General features: G+C 42.7%; 1 protein-coding gene across 23 annotated transcripts in view; it reads right to left on the bottom strand.

The window, feature by feature from the left end:
- Positions 1-26,994, bottom strand: part of DLG2 (discs large MAGUK scaffold protein 2) — a 1,415,634-nt gene that overhangs the window by 489,349 nt on the left and 899,291 nt on the right. For all 23 annotated transcript variants that reach the window (XM_064169211.1, XM_064169239.1, XM_064169248.1 and 20 more), the window contains one exon: positions 26,569-26,619. In XM_064169211.1, coding sequence (XP_064025281.1) covers positions 26,569-26,619 — 51 coding nt within the window. The remainder of the gene's footprint in view (positions 1-26,568; positions 26,620-26,994) is intronic.

The following is a 26,994-nucleotide window of genomic DNA, read 5'->3' as shown; positions in this document are numbered from 1 at the left end:
CCCTGCCATCTCCCATAAAAACAGGTGCCAGCCATTTCACAGCTTCTTTACTAATGCTCACATTGGCGACGAGGCTGGTGAGAGGCCTCGAGCACAAGCCCTACGAGGAGAGGCTTAGGGAGCTGGGGTTGTTTAGCCTGGAGAAGAGGAGGCTCAGGGGTGACCTTATTGCTGTCTACAACTACCTGAAGGGTGGTTGTGGCCAGGAGGAGGTTGCTCTCTTCTCTCAGGTGGCCAGCTCCAGAACAAGAGGACACAGCCTCAGGCTGCGCCAGGGGAAATTTCGGCTCGAGGTGAGGAGAAAGTTTTTCACTGAGAGAGTCATTGGGCACTGGAATGGGCTGCCTGGGGAGGTGGTGGAGTCGTCGTCCCTGGGGCAGTTCAAGGCAAGGTTGGATGTGGCACTTGGTGCCATGGTCTAGCCTTGGGCACTGTGGTAAAGGGTTGGACTTGATGATCTGTGAGGTCTCTTCCAACCTTGGTGATACTGTGATACTGTGTGATTCTCCAGCATAATGTTTAGTGTGTTTAAACCAAGAAAGGGAACATAGATTTTCTTTCCCTGGGAAGTCAGTTAGAGAAAAGCCCAATCAAATTAGTCTAGTACAATCCACCTTGCTTAAAATGTGTAGAACTTGATCAGTTTTTGCCATTGATTTCCATGACCTAAAAAGGCTAATCTAAGTTAAGCAGGCCATTCAAGCTGAAACTATGGGTTACAACACATTTTCTCCTTTCCCATTACATGAACTTGCTGTAGTCTGCTTCAAATGTTTGATGACTGACTTGATGGATGTGTTATCAACTTTATTTAGTGTATAGAAAATTCTAGAAAGGAAAACCACCTGCAATCCTGCAACTGAAATGCATTTGGGGCTCTTGAAGCTCTCCTGGCTCACATTCAGTTTCTATACAATTTGCTCTTTTATCTTCCATCCACTTTCAAAATGATGATCTTTAAGAAATAGAGCCAAAATACTAGTTGGAAGAGAGAGCAAAACCAATCATTTTTTCCTCCCCTAGATAGTGCTCCAAAACAGATCCCCTGTTCTTTTTCTATTTAGAAAAGAAACTTGTAATGATTTCCTTATATCTTTTTAGCAAGGTCTATTTCACCTTCACTTTTGCCAATTCACACTACTCTTTTAAATACTGATGTCTCAGATGTACTTTTGGACACACACTAATTCTTTTTTTTTCTGCTCTTAACATTCCTTGAGAATTATTTTTTTCCTGCACTTTAAGGCTCAGGATCTTCCTTACTGTTTTTTTTTGTTCCCTACTAAGTTGGAAAATTATTCTGTCTTTTGAAGTCTTCCTCCATTTCTAGTGATTGCCCTTGCAACTCACAGAATCACAGAACTTCAAAGGTTGGAAGAGACCTCCAGAGATCATAGAGTTCAACCTGCCTACTAAGGCAGGACCACCTAGGGTAGTTCACACAGGAAATCAGCTAAATGTAGCCAGTTGTGGTTCCATCTCTTCTCCTAGGCAACCAGCAACAGAACAAGGAGACACAGTCTTAAGTGCTTCCAGGGGAGGTCTAGGCTTAATACTAGGAGGAAGTTCTTCCCAAACAGAGTGATTTGCCATTGGAATGGGCTGCTCAGGAAGGTGGTGGAGTCGACATCCCTGGAGGTGTTCAAGCAAAGTCTGGCTGAGGCACTTAGTGCCATGGGCTAGTTGATTGGTCAGGGCTGGCTGATAGTTTGGACTGGATGATTTTGGAGGTCTCTTCCAACCTGATTGATCCTATGATTCTAAACAACTAATTCTTTTGGTTTGCTTGAGTTTTCTCTTTGGATAGGGATGAGTGATAGTTTGGACTGGATGATATTGGAGGTCTCTTCCAACCTGGTTGATTCTAAATAACGGATTCTTTTGGTTTCCTTGAGTTTTATCTTTATACATTGAGAAACTCAAAACATTTCTTTTAATTTGAACAAGTGATTTAAAAGGACTTGGCTCTAAACTCTCTGTTAAGTTCAGATCTTCTATAAGATCTTTACTGGTAGGATCTAAAATACTACCATTTCTTTCTGTTTCAGTCACTCTCTGGTAAATAAAGTGATTATGAAATCTAGGGATATCTTGTATCTCTTATTAGCATCCTATGTCTTCCAGACAGAGCAGTTATGGCTTCTCTAATTGCACAGTCCCCAGCAATACTTCTCTCAGTAACCAGAAATACTAACATTGAAACTACCATTACCAAATTCAGCTAGCAGTATGTTAATAAATAAAGTCATGGTCATGGAATCAACCCGGTTGGAAGAGACCTCCAAGATCATCCAGTCTAACCCAGCACACAGCCCTGGCCAGGCTTTTCTGCACTAAGTGCCTCAGCCAGGCTTTTCTTCAACACCTCCAGGGATGGTGACTCCACCACCTCCCTGCACAGCCCATTCCAATGCCAATCACTCTCTCTGACAACAACTTCCTCCTAACATCCAGCCTAGACTTTCCCCGGCACACCTTGAGACTCTGTCCCCTTGTTCTGTTGCTGGTTGCCTGGCAGAAGAGACCAATCCCCACCTGGCTACAACCTCCCTTCAGGTAGTTGTAGACAGCAATGAGGTCATCCCTGAGCCTCCTCTTCTCCAGGCTGCACACCCCCAGCTCCCTCAGCCTCTCCTCATAGGGTTTGTGTTCCAGGCCCCTCACCAGCTTTGTTGCCCTTCTCTGGACACATTCCAGCATCTCAACATCTCTTCTGAATTGAGGAGCCCAGAACTGGACACAGCACTCAAGGTGATACAGACAAGAAAACTATTACTATATTAGCACCAGTGTGTGTGTTTATAAAGCTCAATAACACACTGGAAGCAGGCTAAGATGAGTGCATCAAAGCTAAATAATCCATGGGCCATTTTCCTGACTGCATGTGTACAAAACGGTGAAATGTAATATTTAGAGAAGATCTCCACAGACATGTGAAAAATACACAAACAATTATATTGTTGATTGGCTCACAAAATCAAGATAAAACAAAGCCTCAGCCTGCTGTGATTTCTGGGAGGTCTCCACTCTGTTGATATTAGAAGAACTTCAAAATCTTTTTTGTAAACTTGTTTACATTTATGAAACTTCATCTACCAGCTCTATCGGCAGACTAAGTAAGGCAATTAGCCTATATCACCATTTTCATTAGGGCCACATCCAAAACTTGTTAGTGGCTGTGAAGAGCCTCCTGTTGACTCCATGAGGCTTTGGATCAGTTTATGAGAGTGTGCCTACAGCAATATGAACATGCCATCTGTTGTTTTCTCTGATGCTCTGATTTCTGCTCTCTACCCATTCCATTAGAATTTCTGATGGGTACCTTTCCTTCCTTCCTTCCTTCCTTCCTTCCTTCCTTCCTTCCTTCCTTCCTTCCTTCCTTCCTTCCTTCCTTCCTTCCTTCCTTCCTTCCTCTCTCTCTCCTTCCTTCCTTCCTTTCTCTCTCTCCTTCCTTCCTTTCTTTTTCTTTCTTTCTTTCTTTCTTTCTTTCTTTCTTTCTTTCTTTCTTTCTTTCTTTCTTTCTTTCTTTCTTTCTTTCTTTCTTTCTTTCTTTCTTTCTTTCTTTCTTTCTTTCTTTCTTTCTTTCTTTCTTTCTTTCTTTCTTTCTTTCTTTCTTTCTTTCTTTCTTTCTTTCTTTCTTTCTTTCTTTCTCTTTCTTTCTTTCTTTCTCTCTCTCTTTCTCTCTTTCTCTCTCTCTCTCTCTTTCTCTCTTTCTCTCTTTCTCTCTCTCTCTCTCTCTCTCTCTTTCTCTCTTTCTCTCTCTCTCTCTCTCTCTCTCTTTCTCTCTTTCTCTCTTTCTCTCTCTCTCTCTCTTTCTTTCTTTCTCTCTTTCTCTCTCTCTCTCTCTCTCTTTCTCTCTTTCTCTCTTTCTCTCTTTCTCTCTCTTTCTCCCTTTCTTTCTCCCTTTCTCCCTTTCTCCCTCCCTCCTTTCTCTCTCCCTCCTTTCTCCTTTCTTTCCTTCTTCTCTTCTCTTCTCTTCTCTTCTCTTCTCTTCTCTTCTCTTCTCTTCTCTTCTCTTCTCTTCTCTTCTCTTCTCTTCTCTTCTCTTCTCTTCTCTTCTCTTCTCTTCTCTTCTCTTCTCTTCTCTTCTCTTCTCTTCTCTTCTCTCTTTTCCCTCCTGGTTTATATTTCAGCAGCTATAATAGAACTGCTTCTCCACCTCAGGAAGTTAAATCGTTCTATAGCCTGTTTCCATGTATTCAGGTTACTGCTTGCTTGCTATGTGTTTGTTAAATAGCTATGTACTACTACGTGAAATCAAGCAAACAGCAACTCACACTTCTCTCCTGCGGCTGTGGCAAGACTCTGGCTTTGGTTAGCAATAAAGATCAAAAGATGATTGGTTGAATCTGTTCAGTTTACAGGTTTAACAGAAATGCTGCTTAATTCCTTTCTAAACAACACTGCTGCTTCAAGAGGCTTTTCTCAAGGAAACTTTTTTACAAGTGCTTTGCTCTTTAACTAATACATTACAAGTAATAGGAAAGAGAGATTAAAAACAAAGGATGGGAAAGTTACAGCCATCTTCCTGTGCTTTATGACACTTAAACAATGTAATGGTTCCTCCATAGAGTCAAGTTTGCATACTGCTTTAAATCATTCTATGTTCTCAGTATCTCCACAGAAATGAACCTTTTGCTCAAAGCAATTTAATGCTACAACAAAATGATTTAGGAGTGACTTACTTTTTCACTCAGTCTTGCCTGAGTATCTAATTCCTTCAAACTTGCTTCCCAGCAGCAGTACAAGGAATTCAGATTCTACCTTGCAGCACAGAGAGATTCATTCACCACAAGACAAAGCTTATAAAATCAACTCCTGTTTTCTGCAGCAGCCTCTTCAAATTGATGTTGACATCATTCTTGCCACCAATCAATTAGATGACAAATGTCTAATGATTGCCCCGTCATTTTCCACAGTATAAATGTTAGAGATCCCAAATGTGTGATGGGGATATGCTGCCCTTTCTTACATCCAGAGAGAACTCATACATGCTTCCCTTGCAGCACTTTTGTTTGGAAGCATACACTATTGTCTATGATGCAAACGCTGTGACCTTCAAATCCCTGAAATGCTTTGCAGTGCACTTTTAAAAGGCAGGAGAGCTTTGGATCAGTTGTTCTGATCAATTCAGCAACTCATGTAATTTCCTGAAAGTGCTCTGGATACTGCCAGAAACCCTGAAAATTAATCTGAACAGCCTCCCACGTGTGTTCAGGTTAGAAACGTTAAAAAGAAAGACTCAAATCCATCTGTTAGAATTCCCAGCAAGATTTGGCCCCCTGGTACTACTGTATCCTGGCAATGATGCAAATGACAATGCTCATATTTAGAAAGGAAAGCAAAGCCTTATTCCTTACTCTATTTCAGGCCAGGAGTCACAAATCTTTGGAGTACTAAAAACCCAGCACTTCAAGAAAAGGTAATTCAATGCATCTGGAAATAGAACGAGACCTGAGATGCAGTTTTCTACACACTCTATGAGCTCACACCTGATGTTGTCTCTGGATTTTGTACTGGAACATTTTAAAATGCAAAATACCTTGGGTTGCCCTAAAACAATTGCCAGTCACTCTGTGGAAGATTAACATTCTTGGGCTACAGAAACAAGTTGCTTGAAATCTGAGCCAGCAGTGTGTCCTTGCAGCCAAGAAGGCAAATGGTATTCTGGGGTGCATTAAGAAGACCGGGGCCAGCAGGTCGAAGGAGGTTCTTCTCCCCTTCTGCTCCAGCTCCACTGTGGTGAGGCCACACCTGGAGTATTGTGTGTCCAGTTCTGGGTTCCTCAGTTCAGATAACACACATGAATCCTAAGAACCAATGCACCAGGTACCTGCATGAATTTCTATCTTTGCTTTTTAGTTATTAAAATTATTTTTACTTATTAAAATTATCTCAAGAGAGATGTTGAGGTACTGGAACATGTCCAGAGAAGGGCAACAAAGCTGGTGAGGGGCCTGGAACACAAACCCTGCGAGGAGAGGCTGAGGGAGCTGGGGGTGTGCAGCCTGCAGAAGAGGAGGCTCAGGGGGGACCTCATTGCTGTCTACACCTGAAGGGAGGTTGTAGCCAGATGGGGGGTGGTCTCTTCTGCCAGGCACCCAGCAACAGAACAAGGGGACACAGTCTCAAGCTGTGCTGGGGGAGGTCTAGGCTGGATGTTAGGAGGAAGTTGTTGTCAGAGAGAGTGATTGGCATTGGAATGGGCTGCCCAGGGAGGTGGTGGAGTCACCGTCCCTGGAGGTGTTCAAGAAAAGCCTGGCTGAGGCACTTTTTTTGCTTATTTTGAGTGTGAGTTAATTCAACTTTTGTCAATTCATCTTCTCAGCTACTTTCATAGCTGAACTTTAGCAATTGCCATAAATTCATAGGTTCATAGAATTGTCTAGGTTGGAAAAGACCTTTGAGATCATCTAGTTCCAACCTCACCATGAGAGGTAGGGACACCTTCCACTAGGCCAGGTTGCTTGAGGCCTCACCCACCTTGGCCTTGCCTACCTGATCTAGGGTAGTGTGTCCATGCCCATGGCAGGGGAGTTGGAACTACATGATGCTTGTGGTCCCTTCCAAACCTGACTGATTCTATGATTCTCTATGATTCTAAGACCTTCAGGAGCAAGCATCTACAATCTCCCTGAGCAACCTGATCCAATGTCTCAGCACCCTTACTGTAAAGAATTTATTCCTAACAACTAGTCTACATCTACCCTCCTCAATCTTAAATCCACTCCCTCTTGTGCTATTACTACAAGTCCTTGTAAAAAATCCCTTCTCAGCTTTCTTGTAGATTCCTTTCAGGTACTGGAAGACCACTATGAGGTCTCCAGGGAGCCATCTCCAGGCTGAATAGAATCATAGAATCAACCAGGTTGGAAGAGACCTCCAAGATCATCCAGTCCAACCCATCCCCCAGCTCTATCCAGTCAACTAGCCCATGGCACTAAGTGCCTCATCCAGTAGCCCAAACTCTTGCAGCCTGAGCAAGTAGTTTTTCACCAACACACTCTTTTTTCTTTAATTTCATTGAGGTTTTTTCTCTGCCCTTTCTCCACTGTGTTCTAAGTAAATCTGAACAAACTGAAGGTTATTTTTCCTGAAGGTTTCAAAGATGCTGTAAAGAAATCACCTTTGCCATGCAGAGTTCAGTCTCCATTTATGGAGGACATGGGATCCAGTGAAGATACTCTGATCTATCATCTCATGAACATTAAGAACTTGGGGGGGTTGATATCTACTCACTCAAGTCCCTGTGAAAACAATAGCATTTAACAAGAGTAACTCATCTGAAACACCTGAAATACCCTGTTCCTCAAAAGGAGATAGAAACCTTTAATTTACAAATCCACTATGGGAAAAATGCCACTTTTTTAATCATATCCAAGTAGGTAATCAATGCCTCAAAGTTAATCTAAGACAGAGGACACAACTGGATCATTTACCTTGAACTCCTGCCTAATATAGGCTGTAGGACCTACTTAAATCATCTCTGGAGAAAAATATCACTTAATTCCTTATGCAGAGAAATGACTGCCAAAAGAAGACAGAAGCCAGGATAGGCCTTGCAGTTTTTCCTCCTTAAAGAAATGTAGCACACATCTATCTCTTTATATTCCCTAAGAACACTGGTTTGTTTTATCTTTCATAAATCATCTGTAGTTTTAATACCTTCTGCTTTTGATAAAGGAAAGATGACAGTAAAGGCTGCCATGTTGGTTTTGAGCATTCAGTTAGCCTTGTTGAGCTCTCAACACCACACTGCATACACAGCCGTGTCACATAGATAGGCTAACATGGCTCAACATCACAGAACCACACAATGTCAGGGGCTGGAAGGAACCTCAAAAGATCATCTAGTCCAACCCCCCTGCCAGAGCAGGATCACCTACACCAGAGCATACAAGAATGTATCCAGGCAGGTCTTGATTATCTTCAGAGAGGAAGACTCCACAACCCTAAACTAAACCTGGGAAATTTCCAACATAAGACATTTATGCCAGCAGTACTTCCTGCAGGTCACCCCTGAGCCTCCTCTTCTCCAGGCTAAACACCCCCAGCTCCCTCAGCCTCTCCTCATAGGGTTTGTGTTCCAGGCCCTTCACCAGCTTTGTTGCTCTCTCATGGGAAATCTAGAGATGTGTTGTTACAATTCAGATGGGGGCAATGCCTTGCTCAGGGCAGACCTCATTGCTGTCTGCAACTACCTGAAGGGAGGCTGTAGCCAAGTGGGGTTGGCCTCTTCACCCAGACAACCAGCAACAGAACAAGGGGACACAGTCTCAAGTTGTGCTGGGGGAAGTATAGGCTGGATGTTAGGAGGAAGTTGTTGGCAGAGAGAGTAATTGGCATTGGAATGGGCTGCCCAGGGAGGTGGTGGAGTCACCATCCCTGGAGGTGTTCAGGAAAAGACTGGATGAGGCACTTAGTGCCATGGTCTAGTTGACTGGATAGGGCTGGGTGCTAGGTTGGACTGGATGATGTTGGAGGTCTCTTCCAACCTGGTTGATTCTATGATTCTAAGTATATTCATTATAATGCAAATTGCACAGGTATAGCATTTCTCTGTGCTTAAAAATCCACTTCTGATTTCAATATTCAGTGTATTCAGTGTTTTAATTATCTTACATGTTTATTGACAAAGACATGTCAAAGTACTTCACTGTGTAATGCACTCTTATTTCTGCTTTGGAAACATAATTCAATTATCTATTTGTCAAGTAGGTATTTTATAACTACATTTGCCAACGTTTCCTATGAAGTATTCATATTACAGCTCTCATTTCTAAACGAAAATTGGAGTGACAAATAGGCAGTGCACACATTGTAGCTGCTTTAAAAATGTAAGGGGCAATTTAAGAATGGAAAATTCCCATCATCTTTCCCAGTTTTCCTAAACTTCTGTCAATTTTGCACTACCAAGACCCTTGATATCAATGAAGTTGGTAATTTTCACTGTCTACTCTTCGAAGTGGACTGAAAAAGTAGGCTACTAGGCTACAGGTTAGGGTGTGTGTATTTTTATGCTACTTTTACAGATGGCTTGATTTTCTCTACTTTAAGTTTCCACATCATGAAACACAATAAAAACATGAGATATATTCATAGAATCAACCAGGCTGGAAGAGACTTCCAAGATCATCCAGTCCAACCTAGCACCCAGCCCTGGCCAATCAACTAGACCATGGCACTGAGTGCCTCAGCCAGGCTTTGATTGAACACCTCCAGGGACGGCGACTCCACCACCTCCCTGGGCAGCTCGTTCCAATGGCAAATCACTCTCTCAATTATTATCACCATCACCACAATTAAGAGAAAAAAATTTGCATTTTAAAGCCTTATGTAATGATAAAAAAAAAAAAAATCAAAGCCACAAGCTCATTCTTATAGTGTTTTTTTGCCAGATTTTTTTCCCCCTGTACTGTTTAATTCCTGTTAATGGCAATCTAGGTATAAAACTTTCACAGTGCACGTGTGCCACAAGGCTATCTCTTCAACTTTGCAGGTATATGAGATGTGTATTGTGCTCAAAGTGTAACCAGCTAAACTCTGCAAAATTAAAAACCACTTAAAAATAAATTATTCATAGAATTCACTTGGAATTCATATACCACATTAAGCTGCATAAGGTGACTTTCAAGGCATGCCTGAGACTCACTAGCTGGGTGCAATTCTTAGGGTAAAGCAGTACCTTGCAATATAAAACATGCATGAGCAGCATAAAATTGCTTTTCAACTGCTTACAGCTTTAGCATACCTGAAGTTACCTTACCCATTTGACATTTAGCTGCAGTTTTAAGTATAGGGACAAATTTGAGAGGAAATGGTCTACATCACATAATTCCAAAGAACTTCTACATGTGAGCCATTGTTCCTGCAAAATTGCTTTGGAAAAAATCAGATCAATTCTCAACCTTCTTGTGATGAGAAAGAACTTTTCTTCCCTTCACAGTGACAGAGAGAAGCTGGATGGTAGTTATAAGTGGAAGACAAATGATCTGGCTGCTTCAAATACAAATGCACAAGAACAGAAAATAACTGCAATGCTGCAACCAAAGAGGAAATTAGAAACATTTACTGTGATGCTATATAACTCTGTTATGATGCACAGAAATGACAGTTACAGAATTCAGTCTGGGTAAGTCAGTAAATTAATTCCTCCTTTTTTCTATTCTCCCTCCCCCCCCCTTTTCTCTCCAGCTTTGCAATGTCATTCCCTCTTGAATTGGCATACCGATTCCTCAAGGTTGAGTGCCCCTAATTTATGCATTACAATTGATTCTAAATTAATAACAGAAATGAAAGGCAATTTTTTTTTGCTATACAAAACATGGCTTTTTTTCTGAAGAGACAAATCCAGCACATCAGAGATGCCTTTTACGACAGTGACCATCTTTGCTGCAAGATGATTGCTATCATCTCCAGAATGATTCATTTTCTTCCAGTAAATTGAGGTTCATCATTCTCATCCATTTAAATGTACATATCCTCTTAAATCTACATATTATTTGCCAAGGCCAATTGCAAAACCAAATGAAAACTGAGTCAAATCACTGCTTTGTAGCTCTTTAATTTCTCTCTCTCTCTCTTTTTTTCACCCCCTTATTTTAATTCATTTGATGATGCTTTTGTGATCTTTCTGCAAGAAGACTCCTGCCTACCTTCTCAGAAAAGACAGCATTCCAGACACAGATACTACTGTTTTTCAACGTATATATACCCTTCTTAAAGTGTTCCAGAACTGCTATGTTTACTTGGAAGTCACACTTGGAGCTCTGCTCACGAGTGAATAGTGCCAAGTGAAGTATGCAGAGTAGGACACTTCAGGTTTCCTTAGGAAATCTGCTTAGATTTATTTCTGCTGGTAGGCTTTTTCTGTCAGTTTGGAAAAGCTGAACTGTGTGGAACAAAATACCCATCTGTTTGCAGTTGCTGAGGATTCAGATGCACTCAGAATACCCTAAATCTGTGTTAAGCTCTCAAATCAGTAAAGGATTTGTTCCTTCAAACTTATTTCCAAGCAAAATTCTGACATTTCCAGGAGAAATGCTAAGCTAAAAAAATAAAAGGTTTGATTTCCTGCTTCAAACTACAGAGCTCCAACATTCTGCTCTGTTTCTCTGTGCTGAACTTTGGTTGTTGTTTGGTTGGTTTTCATTATCATAGAATCAACCAGGTTGGAAGAGACCTCCAAGATCATCCAAGTCCAGTCTATCTCCCAGCCCTATGCAATCAATTAGACCATGGCACTAAGTGCCTCAGCCAGGCTTTGCTTCAACACCACCAGGGACAGCAACTCCACCACCTCCCTGGGCAGCCCAGTCCAATGCCAATCACTCTCTCTGTGAAGAACTTCCTCCTAACATCCAGCCTAGACCTCCCCCACCACAACTTGAGACTGTGTCCCCTTGTTCTGTTGCTGGTTGCCTGGCAGAAGAGACCAACCCCCACCTGGCTATAGCCTCCATTCAGGTAGTTACAGACAGCAATGAGATCACCCCTGAGCCTCCTCTTCTCCATGCTATACCAACCCCAGCTTCCTCAGCCTCTCCTCACAGGGCTGTGTTCCAGGCCCCTCACCAGCTTCGACCAGCAGTATCTACTGCACATTGAAGTAATCCTTTCAGGAGCTGCAAGATTCTCCAAGTTTAACCCTGCAAATGTCTCCATTTAGCCAGTGTGAGGCACACCTGTGCAGCAAGTTTCTCTCTGCCAGTATTACACTGCTTGTCTGGGATGACACAAAACACCTCTGAAATGCTTTCTGCTCTTCTTTCAAAACCATGACAGCTTCACATCCAGTCTCTGTTCAATGCTCCCTTTCCAAACACCAAACAAGAGTGAAGTAAAGCTTGGACTTTGTCATTTATAGATATCAGAATAAATAAGATGAAAGGCCATATCCTGAAGAGCTACACCAAAAGTAAAAGCAATTTTCAGGTAAAGTTGTAAATAATAATAAAAAAAGTGGAACTACTCACTGCAAACTATCTGGTGAGAGGAAATGAGTTAGAAAATGAGAGAAAGGCAATAAATGAGTGACATTACCAGAAAAAAAATAAAATGTCAGTATAATAATAATTTAAAGGAAACAGCAGCAGAATGCTGCCTCAAGGCAGCTATGACTTGCATGAGAAACCTTTTCACGTAATGGGGAACTCAAGGTTTCAGTGATCTTGGCAAAGTTGAAGGGAAAAAGTTTCAAGCAAGGATGGACATATACTCAAATAAGCAGTTTTTGAGTTCTTAAATATGTGCTGCTTAACTTTCTGACTTTTCTTCATTTTGATATGAAGAGCCACTAAAATGATGGAGTGGAATACCTTTCTTATGAGGACACACTGAGGAAGCTGGGGTTCTTTAGTTTGGAGGAGACTGAGGGGTGACCTCATTCATGTTTATAAATACCTAAAGGATGAGTGCCAGAAGGATGGAGCCAGGCTCTTCCTGGTGATGCTCAATGACAGGACAGGGGGCAATAGGTGGAAGTTGAGGCATAGAAAGTTCCATGGAGACATAAGGATTTTTTTTTTTCCCTGTGAGGGTGACAGAACACTGGAACAGGCTGCCCAGGAGAGATGTAAACTCTCCCTCCTTGGAGATATTCAAGACCAGCCTGGATGGCATTCCAATGTAACACAGTATCACAGTATCATCAGGGTTGGAAGAGACCTTCTCTGGACACGCTCAAGCATCTCAGTGTCCTTCCTAAACTGGGGGGCCCAGAACTGAATACAGTACTCAAGGTGTGGTCTAACCAGTGCAGAGTACAGGGGCAGAATGACCTCCCTGCTCCTGCTGACCACACCATTGCTGATGCAGGCCAGGATGCCACTGGCTCTCTTGGCCACCTGGGCACACTGCTGGCTCATGTTCAGGTGGGTATCAATCAGCACCCCCAGATCCCTCTCTGTCTGGCTGCTCTCCAGCCACTCCGACCCCAGCCTGTATCTCTCCATGGGGTTGTTGTAGCCAAAGTGCAGCACCCTGCACTTGGAGCTATTGAACCCCATCCCATTGGACTCTGCCCATCTGTGCAGGTGGTCAAGGTCCCGCTGCAGAGCCCTTCTGCCCTCCAACTCAGTCACATCTGCCCCCAGCTTAGTGTCATCTGCAAACTTGCTGATGACTGACTCGAGGCCCTCAACCAGATCATCTATGAAGATGTTAAAGAGGATGGGGCCCAGCACTGATCCGTGAGGGACACCACTAGTGACAGCCGCCAGCTGGATGTGGCACCATTCACCACCACTCTCTGGGTCCCGCTCTCCAGCCAGTTCCTAACCCAGCACAGAGTGTTGCCATCCATGTGATCTGCTCTAGGCGATCCTGCTCTGGCAGAGTGCTTGGACTGGGTATCTTTTGAGGTCCCTCCCAACCCCTAACATTCTGTGATTCTGGGACTGAATGTACATCATTACTCCTGCTGGGTAATTGTTTTCTGCAGTTGATTTTGAACTTCTTTCTATCACTTTCAGAACACTTTCTAGAACTGTGTTACTGTCATCTTTCTAGTACCTACTGACAAGCTCTGCCTGAAAAAAACAAAACTGTAAGTTTTAATTGCAAAGACTTTAAGTAAGGTTAGGCTTGTGATTCAATATATTGGATAAGTAAGTTCCTTTTTTTACTCCTTTTGGAAAAAAAAAAGGCTCGATGTGCCTGGTGATTCTTATTAAATCTGAGAATGTTCCAATTAAATTTAAGAAATCTCCAATTTGCTTCTGCTTGAGGTTTCCTCAAAGCTTCAAATCATTTTGAAAATGCTGAAATTCCACAGAGAACTTTCATAAGAGTACATTCAGTTATTTAACATTTCTCAGGAGGAAAACTCTCATCACCTTCCCTTGACTCAAGGAGTCACTGAAACAAATGGTTGTCTGTGTTTGAGCAGGATTGGGTAACTGAACAGCCTGAGAACTGATAAGAGGTGTAGCTGTAGGGAAGCAGCCTTGGGGAGAAGCTGGGAAAGCTTAGCTGCTGTCTGTAAACTGAGCTGGGTGAGGGGGCCTTGAAGGGTGGGCAGGCTGGTCAGCCCTGGGAACAAGCAATGTTGTGGCTAGCTGCGCAAAGGGGGATTAAGGGGGGCAGTTGGTCAGGTCTGCCTCTATGCATGTGGACAGCCCATCTCTGCTATGTAAGCCTATCAGAAGTACATGTCCCTGTACCAAACTCCACTATATAAGCATCACTCTTACTTTCAATAAATGGCTTGACCTTCTATGTATCATATTGGTATAAGCTTGTGTCTCTCCTGCTCCCGCATGGCCTATTGAGGCCATTCAGCAAATGGTGAATCACAGAATCAAAGAATCAACCAGGTTGGAAGAGACCTCTAAGATCATCCAGTCCAACCCATCACCCAGCCCTGACCAATCGACTAGACCATGGTACCACTCCTCATCTAAAGAAATGCACAGAAGCTATTGGATGAATTACTAAAGCAGACATTAAAAATAGATATACAAATGAATAAAACTCTAATCCATACCAATAAAATATTATTTGCCTTGGAAATCTGGAATCATCAAATATAAATCCAAACTATATAATTTTTCCTCTCTGAAATACAAAACTAGCATGGAAGGGAGCATTCTTCATTGAGATAATGTCCTCAGGGGAGTTTAAATAGCATCACAGTGATAAATCCAAGGAAATACATTGTTTTGCTTTAACTGAGCTCATGTCCATGCAATGTTATTCAGACAATTTGATTTAAAAGCAAGATTCTAAGATAATAATATGAATTGTTGATCAGACAGGGCTTCTAGTTGATTGGACAAGGCTGGATGATAGGCTGGACTGGATGATCTTGGAGGTCTCTTGCAACCTGGTTGATTCTATGATTCTAGTTTCTATGAAAATATGCATTTCTTGGATAGGCACCCAGAGGGAGTTAAATGCATGGTAGCATTTCAGCCTTTCTTTAGCCTAATCACAGTGTAGCAGTTATGCTTTTTTTCCCCTGGCATTTCCCTACCTTCATCTCCTCTTTCATGGATTTGCAACATTTCTGTTGTGACTACTGAGATGAGAGGTGCTGCCACTTCACTGCTGGGAAGGGATGCAATGATGAGCAAGTCTTTCATACAAACGGAGGCTCAGCACAAAGCCACCTGCTTTTTGAGCATTTGCCTTGAATGACTCCAATTGTCTTCTGGCAGTACATAGCCTGAAATAGTCCAGACCAACCCTATCCCTAGAGGATGTTAGACTAGGCCCCCTTTTCAGGTATACCTGTGGGCAGCTCACCTGGGGACAAAGTGCCTAGAGAGTGGTCAGGCAGAAAGGCATCTGGAGGTACTGGTCAACAGCTGGTTGAACATGAGCCAGCAGTGTGCCCAGGTAGCCAAGAATGCCAACAGCATCCTGACCTGTATCAGGAATAGTGTGGCAAGCAGGACTAGTGGGGTCATTCTTTCCCTCTACTCAGACTCAGAACTGGTTAGGTCACACCTTGAGTCCTGGGTCCAATTCTGGGCCTCTCAAGGTAAGAAAATGTTGAGGTGCTTAAATGTGTCCAGAGAAGGGCAACAAGGCTGGTGAGGTGTCTGGAGCACAGCCCTATGAAGAGAGGCTGAGGGAGCTGAGGTTGTTCAGCCTGGAAAAGAGAAGGCTCAAAGGGGACCTTAGCACTGTCTACAACTGCCTGAAAGGAGGTCGTGGCCAGGTGGGGATTGGTCTCTTCTCCCAGGCAACCAGTGACAGAATGAGGGGACACAGTCTCAAGCTGCACCAGGGCAGGTGTAGGCTGGATGTTAGGAAGAACTTCACAGAAAGAGTGGCATTGGAATGGGCTGCCCTGGAAGTGTTTAAAATATAAATGGACGTGGTGCTTAGTGCCATGATTTAGTTGATTAAATAATGTTGGGCAATAGATTGGACTTGGTGACCTTGCAGGTCTTTTTAAACCAGATTGATTCTGTGGTTCTGTTCTATCACACTACACTCCTAACCTGTACCAATGCAACTGCTAACAGCAATAACGAACAGAACACAACAAACTTTTCTTCACATCTCAAAGAGGGACATAACATTAGCAGCTGTTCCTTTACTTCTCAGCTAAGAGTCTTCAGTAAGGCAGGTATGTGGGTTTATCAGGTTTTCAGTGTCAGACACTGAATGTGGAAAATCATAGAATCATAGAATCAACCAGGTTGGAAGAGACCTCCAAGATCATCCAGTCCAACCTAGCAGCCAGCCCTATCCAATCAACTAGACCATGGCACTAAGTGCCTCATCCAGGCTTTGCTTGAAATGACAGCTAATAACATCTGGCAGAGGTTTCTGTCCCTCAAAATGTACAGCCCTCCTTCTCCCAGATCTTCTTTTGCATGCATACTCTAGAGTGGCACGTTCTGTACCTCTATGAAGCACAGCTGGAACAGGCCCCCACAAGACATGCACAGCTCTACAACCAGGAATAGTTTCAGCATAATGACTCTCTGACAGAACAAGAATAAAGTTTTCCAGTGATTAGTTATATTTTGGGTGCCAAATTAGGGCTGCTCTGAGGTGATAAAGTCACATGCTTTGGGTGAGTAACATTACCAAAAAAAATCAGACTGTTCCAAGGAATCTTAATTTAGGTCACTGAGCTAAAGCAAGCAAATTCTGCAGTTGCTTTGGAAAATGTTGCCCTGGTATCTCAGTGTCACATTAGCAGGGCTGCACACTAGAATCCTAGAATCAACCAGGTTGGAAGAGACCTCCAACATCATCCAGTCCAACCTATCCCTCAGCCCTATACAATCAACTAGACCATGGCACTAAGTGCCTCATCCAGGCTTTGCTTCAACACCTCCAGGGATGGTGACTCCACCACCTCCCTGGGCAGCCCATTCCAATGCCAATCACTCTCTCTGGGAAGAACTTCCTCCTAACATTCAGCCTAGACCTCCCCTGGCACAACTTGAGACTGTGTCCCCCTTCTTCTGTTGCTGGTTGCCTGGGAGAAGAGACCAACCCCCACCTGGCTACAGCCTCCCTTCACATAATTGCAGACAGCAATGAGCTCTGCCCTGAGCCTCCTCTTCTCCAGGCTGCACACCCCCAGCTCCCTCAGCCTCTCCTCATAGGGTTTGTGTTCCAGGCCCCTCACCAGCTTTGTTGCCCTTCTCTGGACATGTTCCAGCACCTCAACATCTCTCTTGAATTGAGGAGCCCAGAACTGGACACAGTACTCAAGGTGTGGCTTGACCAGTGTTGAGTACAAGGGCAGAATGACCTCTCTTGTCCTGCTGGCCACACTGTTCCTGATCCAGGCCAGGATGCCATTGGCTAGATTCCCTCACTTCCTTTCATCATGTTCCTGGACAACATAAGGGTGGAGCAAAATCTGGCAAGGCCTGAGAGCCAGAAGGAGAAAGTTTCCCCTTTTCAGTGTTTTGAAAACTCTCTGCAGGTAAACAGCCACTGACACAACTGCCTATCAGTGCTAAGTCTAAACTAAGGCACCACTAGAATTAGAAAGCATAAATGAAACTCCTGCACAGTGATTGCATGCTCTATATCTATACTTTCAAGGCTCTTGATTCCTTGTTTCATTTCACAACACTTTGTGTTACACATACACAGACAAATACCCTGCAAAGACTCTGCATGGATACCCAGGAATCAGTTTCTCAAATGGCCTGCACAACACTAGAAGAAATGGGATTCATGTTTTCTGTTTGCTGGTAACTTAGCTCCACAAAGATCCTTCTACCTCTTCTTGCAGATAGATTGTACTGGCCTCTTCTAGGACAAAGCTTCTGTAGTTAAAACTTCATTGAAATAAACACTCATAGATCACTAATCTACTATAAACCTGTTACAAACTAGTCAATAAGAAAGATAATGCCATTGGATTATAAATTGCTTCAGTCTGATGCTGCAAGACTAATTAGCACTTACTCTCACCTAGGAAACAAGCAGAACTTAGCAAAGAAGAAATGTACTAAGGGCAGCCAGTCAGAAAGCTTTCAGCAGCAAAGAACACATCTACAGTTCTGCAGAAATAAACACAGAGCATCACTGCATTTAGAGGATCTTGGCAGGTACCTGAGGGACACTCACTTGAAAAGATTTACTTTCTCCTCTTAGAAGATGTCAGACTACTCTACTGGGGCTGTTGATGGTTGGATATGGATTTGTGCAGTCAGGGTTCTTAAATGGCAGAGTTCTTTATGGCATAAGCTTTCAAACTTCGAAATACCTTTTCTTAGTGGCTATTTCTCAGCCACTCCCTTCCAACCTGTTATTTCTGAAGCACACAAAGACAACTTTCCTGGCACCGTGATCTCCTACAGTCTCTTTCCTGAGAGGTCAAAGCATTCTGATGCATGAACAACTAGTGTTGAACACCTTTAAAAAAGCAGAAAGCAGGTACACTGCTGATTTAACAGCGAGAACCTTCCCAGATGTGTAAGCAAACAGTGATCTTGGTAGATGAAAGGTTGGACATCAGTCAGCAATGTGAGCTCACAGCCCAGAAGGCCAGTCACATCCCAGGCCACATGCATCACAAGAAGTATGGCCAGCAAGTGGAAGGAGGTGACTCTGTCCCTCTGCTCTGCCCTGGTGAGATTCCACTTGAAGCATTGTGCCCAGCTCTGAAGTCACAGAAACACAGAATTTCTTAGATTGGAAAAGACCTTCAAGATCCTCGAGTCCAATCATTAGTTTCACACTGACAAGTCCTGGACTAAACCAAATTCCTCAGCACATCTCCTCATCACTAGGAATTGCTATGGTTGGAAAGGACCACCAGGATCATCCAGTCCAACCTTCATCCCATCATCCCTAATCACTAGACCACAGCCTCAAGCACCCCTTCCACTCTCCTTTTAAACACCTCCAGGGATGGTGACTCCACCACCTCCCTGGGCAGCCTGTTCCAGTGCCTGACCACCCACTCAGGAAAGAACTTCCTGCCAATGTCCAACCTAAACCTCCCCTGATGCAACTTGAGGCCATTTCCTCTTGTCCTGTCATTAGTAATTTGGGAATAAGTCCTCAGCACAGGAAGGACATGGACATACTGGAGTGGGTCCAGAGGAGGGCCATAAGGTCTAGAAAACCTTTGTTATGAAGAAAAGTTGAAAGAGTTGGGGTTGTTCAGCTAGGAGAAAAGAAGGTTACAGGAAGACCTTATTGTGGCTTTTGGGTACTTAAAGAGGGCCTACAAGAAAGGTGGGGACAGTCCTCTTACAGGACCTGTGACAATAGGACAAGGAGTAATAGTCTTAAACTAAAAGAAGGGAGATCCAGACTGAATCATTGGCAGAAAGTTGTTATGGTGAGGGTGGTGAAACATTGGAATAGGTTGCTCATAGATGTGGTAGAAGCCTGTGCTAGTTTGAGCCTAGCTAGAATATTTTAGTGAGAGAAATTAGATTAGGCTGTGAAAAGGAAACAGTGGTGATGTCTGCTTCACTCATAGGCTTGCTGAGATCTTGGGCTCCGGCTGCATGCTCTTCTCTCTTCCTATCTTGCTGTTGGTGTGACTAATCCATCTGCTTCCTAGCTCCCCTGGCTGACTCTCCAAAGTCACCTTGAATGCAAGGCAAAGTCTGGGATAAGGTAGGAGAGTGGAGAGGAGGTACAAGGGTGGTTGGGAGCCCCTCTTGGGGACTCTGGTTTCTGGGAGGGTTGTTGTGTTTCTGTATTACCTTTTACCTTGTATATTTCTGTCTATAGCTGTATAGATTGTAAATACCTGCTTGTGTATTGTGCTAAGCTGAAAATATAAAGCTTCATTCTAATTTCCAGGTGGTCTGAGCCTAGTCTGGGTGATTTTCACAAGTGTAGGGGGGTGGGCAACACCCAAACCATCACAAAGCCACACTCTTGGAAACATGCAAGGACACCTTGGACAGAGTTCTGAGCAAGATGATCTAGTTGAAGATGTCCTTTATTACAGGGTGTCTGGACTAGATGACCTCTAAAGGTCCCTTCCAACCCAAACCATTCTATAATCTCTGTCAAAAAACAAAGATAGGCAGGTAGAAAGTTACATGTTAAAAAGAAAACATTGAGTCAAACTAGGATTGTTTTTTTTCCCTGCTGTTTCCTCAGGATTTTTAACATTTACCCCTTCCTTTTACTTATGATTATAATTGAGATTTGTTGTCTTTTTTTTTTTCCTACCTGAGGTTTGAATGGACTCTTGAATTTGGTGGAGATGTAGAAACTCAGCCCTCAGGGGTGACCTCATTGCTGTCTACAACTACCTGAAAGGAAGTTGTAGCCAGGTGGGGGTTGGTCTCTCTCCCAGGCAACCAGCAACAGAACAAGGGGACAAAGTCTCAAATTGTGGTGGGGGAGGTCTAGGCTGGGTGTTAGGAGGAAGTTGTTGGCAGAGAGAGTGATTGGCATTGGAATGGGCTGCCCAGGGAGGTGGTGGAGTTGGTGTCCCTGGAGGTGTTGAAGCAAAGCCTGGCTGAGGCACTTAGTGCCATGGTCTAGTTGACTGACTAGGGCTGGGTGCTAGGTTAGACTGGATGATTTTGGAGGTCTCTTCCAACCTGTTTGATTCTATGATTCTAAGTTTAGACTAACAGAAAATCTTTAAGGTCTATTCCAACCCAATTAATTCAAATTCCAACAGCCCTACCATTGGCAGAGATGACTACACTAGCCGAGGGTGGCCAAAACCCTATCCAGCCTGGCTTTGAGCACTTCAAGGGATGGGACAGTTCTACTTTCTAGTTCTTGAACTAGAAAAATCAAATCCTCTTAAGACACTTGATGTCACTGAAATACCAAGTCAAAGGAAAGGTGAGAGAGAGTAGATTTCCAGTCTCTCTACTGAACAGTGTGTGGTGGATACAGAGCAAAAGGCATCAGTGTTATCTCAGCACACTCCTCAAGAACAAATCATTTACTCCTGTTGGAATATATTTAACCTGATTTTCTAAGGTAGTAATTATATTATGTGAACAAACCATGCCTGTATCTCCTTGTTTATAGTAAGCCCAACCAAATTTGGAAAAGTGGAGGAGGAAAAGAAGAGAGTAAATTCCTGAAACTTTGTAAACCAATGTGGATCATTATCAACAAGGACATTCTGCAGTGCAACCTGAATTGTTATCACAGGTCAGAGAATCCACAGGAGTATAAAAGAAAAAGAATCACAGAGTGTTAGGGGTTGGAAGGGACCTCAAAAGATCATCTAGTCCAACACCCCCCTTGCTGGAGCAGGATCCTCTATATCAGATCACACTGGAATGCATCCAGACAGGCCTTGAATATCTCCAGAGAGGGAGACTCTACAACTCCTCTCGGCAGCCTGTTCCAGTGCTTTGTCACCCTCACAGTGAAAAAATTATTCCTCGTGTTTCCATGGAACTTCTTATGCCTCAATTTCCACTTATTGCCCCTTGTCCTGTCATAGGGCATAGCTGAGCAGAACCTAGCTCCATCCTCCTGGCACTCACCCTTCATGTATTTATAATCATGAATGAGATCACCCCTCAGTCTCCTCCTCCCCAAGCTAAAGAGCCCCAGCTTCCTCAGTCTGTCCTCCTAAGGAAAATGTTTCATTCCTTTCATTTTTGTGGCTCTGTGCTGGTCTCTTCTAAAGAGTTCTCTGAGGTTCTTCTTGAACACAGTATTGGAGATGGGGCAGACACTTCACACATATTTCAACCTTGGGAAAATTCTCAGTCAGAGCTCAATCAGTTCAGATACTGAGGCCAGTCATTTCACAATGCAAATGCAGTGGGAATAAGATGCCTTTAGTCCCAGTGCTGAAGTTGTTTTTTCTAAGCAGTCTATTCTACAAAAAGTAGTATAATTTTACTTTTGTACAGGCACAGAATGAAAATACATGCTGAAGCATCAAAGGATTCTGTGCAAACATCTTTACTAATCATTGCTGCCCTCTTTTTCTCTAACATCTAAAGAATAGGTCAGGTTATATGAGCAAGAAAGTACTGAGAACTGAACTCAGATGTTGAACTCTGCATGAATCCAACATGAATCATAAAGTTACCCTACTGTTTTCTATACTCTTCTTCAAGGTAACTATTTGTATTAGCTGATATTCCATCAACTTCTATTCAAATTCTCACTTCTATTAAAATTCCCTCTTCAGCATATGTCTCTAAACACAGCACTCTACCAAGGAGTCAATCAATTAAGTTTCCTTCAGCTTAGAGAAGTTAGGCTAGGATTTGTCACACAGTCTCTTCAGTTCTCTCTTACACTGACCACTGATTTACAAGGGCAAATTGGTCTCCTGATAGCACCAGCTCAGATTTTCAAGTCTTGCAGTAATGGAAGACTAACATCACCACACTAATATGAGTCATTTCATGTAGAGTTTCCTTTTTATGGTGCCTTTAGTACCCTAGATAGAGCAAGGTAATGGCTTGTTTTAAGGAATTTTGTGTTAAGTGATCATTTGGACAGTGCAGTTTATTTTAAATCACCAAGTCTTAATCCATGCTTGGATCTGCATTTTATGCCTGTAGGTTAGCAGAGAAACTCATTCTCTGAGGCAGCTGAAGGAACTAAAGTTGTCTTTAAAAACAAAAAAGAGAAGAGAATTTGATTTCTCCTAGCTGTGCAATGTGTTGCTCAAGTAGATTCTTCTGAGAGTTCTAAATGAGGATCATTTATTTAACAGTGATCCTTGTGGGCACAGAGATTGATGACTGTACCTTACACAACTGCAGAAGTGCTAAATGATAAGAGCATGACACTAAGGAGCTGGCTGGCAGAGGCACACTTACAAATTCCTTAACTCATGGAACAGAATTGATCACAGCTTTAAAGTAGATCTACCTCAAATTCGGGGTCTTTCTAGCTCTCACTGGAGCCTTTTATGCTCCATACCCTATGTAATGTATGTTTAGACTGCAAACTAGGACACATAACTTGAAATAGAAACAAATGCACAGTATTATGGTTGGTCTCTTCTGCCAAGCAACCAGCAATAGAATGAGAGGGGACAGTCTCAAGTTGTGCTGGGGGAGCTAGATGTTAGGAGGAAGTTGTTGCCAGAGGGAGTGATTTGCCATTGGAAAGGGCTGCCCAGGGAGGTGGTGGAGTCACCATCCCTGGAGGTGTTCAAGAAAAGCCTGGATGAGGCACTTGGTGCCACGGTCTAGTTGATTGGACAGGGCTGGGTGCCAGGTTGGACTGGATGATCTTGGTGGTCTCTTCCAGCCTGGCTGATTCTATGATTCTATGTCAAAGAGCATAAATAACAAAAAAAAGCTTTCTACACAAGCTCACTGTATCCTTGCAGTCATTTCATAGTATGCTGGGCTGAGTCTCAGGCAGCTCAGTGATGCTCAGCATTATCTACTCCCCCCAGTTCCTTAACAGGGTTTCCTTTTATTCTTCTTATCTGATCCCCGGGTTCACACTGGTCACATTCTGCCAACATGCACACAGTGATCTGTGTCACCATAAGGAGTGGAGCTATCTTTTCATTCTGGGGCAAAGATCATATCTAAGCCAGCAACTCTTCAGAAACACATCCTACAAATCCCTGTCACCTAGAGACCACTTAAAATTAAATTAATGGTGTCCTTGTGTCCTGGTAGGGCATACATCCTGCCAGGCCAGTTTAACCCTTGCTCTCCTCGTTCTGTTGCAGGGAATCCCTGGGAAATTGAGCTGGATGAGCAAAGCCTTGAGGGCCAGGGGGCTTAGCACCGTGTGTCAGGTGTCTTGTGCTGCTCTCAACGTGCCTGTGTGGTCAAAAGAGGCATGAAGCTTTGAATTCATTGGCCAAAACAATGGTGCTAGTGCCTATTGGCCAGTTTGATTTTCAACTGAAGTATATAATGGGGGATGACTTAGAAGCTGCACCTTTCTGCACCAACCTTTGTCTGCATGGAGCCTTCCTGTCTCTCCTTGTTTGCAGCTCCTTACAGGCGGCCAGGTGTATGCAGCTAACAGCAGTGGCTCAGCAGCAACTCTGCCTGAAATCTTTTGTATTTTACCCTGAGATCACCATCACGAGTTTGAAAGTGTCTGATAAAGAAGCCTTATTCAGGGACCATCTGAGTACATCTGCTGGAGGGAATGCCAAGGCTCCATAAGCATAGTTAGAATTTTTCCTGTTTTCGTGTTGCTGTTTTCCAAGTTCTGATTGTTTAAAATGCTTAATTCTGTGCAATTGCTTCCTGTTGACTGAAAATCCAAAGAATCTCAGGGAATTTCCCCATTTTAAAATATTAATAATAAAGTTAAAATTCATACAGGAATTAATAACCATAATTCATAAAAATTATTGATTTCCAATACACCTTGCCAAGTCTATAGGAACTCAGAGATGCTCTAAAGCATTCAGTACTTTAGCACCTCCACTTCCATTCTACAAAAGCCATAACACACCTTCAACCAATTTATCCTGTAAAATTCTTTATATTGACTATTGCAAAATGTGGATAAATGCAATGAAGAAAATAACTGATGGGTTTGGGGACGCAGAATTCTCTAACTTGGATAACTGGGCTAAAATGGAATGTTTATTGCTAACCATTTGATGTGAGCAAACTCCATTTTCATTTTTTATCTCCCTACAGCAGCAACATTAATATATTTTGCAGATTTTGCCATTGAATACAGAGAGAGGATTTTCTGTCTAGGTTCTCAAAGCAGTTTTGTGGAAGAAAATGGGTAATCAACATGCAGAATGTCTTTCTTCTGAAAACGCTTTTAGTTTAACATAAATGACAGCTAAAGGCAATCACTTGTGTTTTATATCTCACACAAAAACCAGCAGACACAGTACCCTGCCTTTGAGACAAAACACTGATACATGTGACAGAACATTTCAAGTAGCAATAATCAGAAGCCACAGATTCAGCAACATCCTGAAAAAAAATGAAATACCCTCCACTAAAATCTGTACCTTTTCCTTTTTTTTGCTGTTGTTGTTCACCTTTTAGCTGATATTATGTTGTATTGCATTAAGAATGTCTACATGTCTGCATCAGCCAGGTACAGAAGATGCAAACAGCATTCACTCTGCAGTATGTACAGTGATAACTTACACATCTGTTAAAAATAAAGTGGTTTTCAAAATATCACCCAGGAGGCATGTGTTCTGTTCAGTGACCTTTGGAAACTCTGTCCAACGAGTAACAAGTGATGCGCAAATAAGCCGAGACACAGTAGATTAAAAAGTGCCTACAACATTCTATGTTATCTGTTCTGAGGGTGGTTATGGCTAAAAGATACATTGCTCTTTCACAATTTGCCTGAGAGAGCAAATCAGTGAGAACATAAACTTGTATCTCTTTAATTTGAATGGTTATGGGATTCATTATCTCGGACAATTAAAAATACAGCATGCAGAAAAGGAGCAATGAATTGTATAACCTAAGTAGCTGATTTAATGGTAGCTTGCTACCTTATAGGTATTTGTTCATATGGCATCAGTCACATCTTGGTGAATGCAACCTTGCACTCAATATTTCACACAGAAAGAAGCCTAACTGTGTTTGCTTTGACATGACAAAGTGTAATATTACCAGGAGGCTACTGAAGAAATTCAGCAGTGGCAACCTTGCTGAACGCATTAGAAACGTTTGGAAGCACTGTGACACATGACAGATCTTAGACTTTCATTGTCACACAATATGCAGCCCATCTGGTCTGGATCTTGTGGCAAAGAAAGTCTGCAGTCTAAAGACAACAGTTACATAACAAAAAAGACAAGAAAAAAAGGACAAAATCCAGGAAGATGAAGCAGCAGAAATTTTAAATCTCTCTCTTTTCATGCTACCTTTACACCATGCTACTCTCAAAGCCTTCACTACCAGATCCAATTGTAACTCGTGTAATTCAGACTTCATAAGCATATCCTTTACACATGGACATGGTCTACAGCATTTGGATAGTCACTTGAATGTGCAAGTTTTGGTTTATAGCAGAAAACTACATCTTCCACTGTGCACACAGGCAAGGAAATCATGGAACTAAGTGCCACAATTGCAGTTTACAAGCTAAAAGGGAAGTACCAAGTCACACAAGCTTCTTCCAGTAAACATAAAATCATACAATCAACCAAGTTGGAAGAGACCTCCAAGATCATCCAGTCCAACCTAGCACCCAGCCCTAGCCAGTCAACTAGACCATGGCACTAAGTGCCCCATCCAGTCCCCTCCCGAACACCTCCAGGGATGATGCCTCCACCACCTCCCTGGGCAGCCCGTTCCAATGCCAATCAGAGAGATAGCTTGGTCTCACTAGAAGCTCAGTACCACCAGAGCACTGCAGAATTCCTTTTGCATTCAGTGCCAGAGAAAAGCTTCCTCTATGCAATCCCCTCTGTAACTATGCCAAATGCAGATAAGTGCAGCTTATCTTGTAAACCAAATCAAATGCTGAGGTGAGTATTGACATGGTTATAAGGAAGAACAGCATCCTGCATAGTGGTCTGCAAGCTGCTACACCTGAAGCTTCTTGAAAGCATGAAAGGCTTAACCTGTTGTATCACTGACATTTTTATAGTTCAAGAGTGAACACATTTTTTTCAAGCTATAAATATTTACTTTCAATTCCATAACAAACAGCATTATTTTCACCATAGAGCATATTTTCTCCTAGAAGAAAATCAATTATACTTACCCTTTCCAAAGTAATTTCTTCAAATTCATATTCAATTTCTGTTCCATTGACCTAAAGAAAACCAGAAAATTCTTTCAGTGCACATGGAAGACAACTCCCAAAGGATATTGAAGACATATACCACTAAGATCAGTTTATTGAGGCACATTTTTCAACACATAGATGAGGCTATCTAAATTATAACCTAGGAAGCTCCTTTTTGTGTTGAATGGCATGCAATCAGGTCTACAAAATTTGAAAGCAGTAACATTTCAGTTTGAAAAACTCCAAAGTAATGGATAATGCAGTACACACTTGCAGCCCAGAGGGCCAAGCAGAACCCGGGCTGCATCAAGAGAAGTGTGGCCAGCAGGGCAAGGGAAGTGATTCTCCCCCTCTACTCTGCTCTTGTGAGACCCCACCTGGAGTACTGCATCCAGTTCTGGA

The sequence above is a fragment of the Pogoniulus pusillus genome, chromosome 3 (assembly GCF_015220805.1).
Source record: "Pogoniulus pusillus isolate bPogPus1 chromosome 3, bPogPus1.pri, whole genome shotgun sequence".
Lineage (NCBI taxonomy): Eukaryota > Metazoa > Chordata > Aves > Piciformes > Lybiidae > Pogoniulus > Pogoniulus pusillus.
Note: the sequence above shows the minus strand (reverse complement) of the source record. Positions and strands in the feature narration are given on the sequence as shown.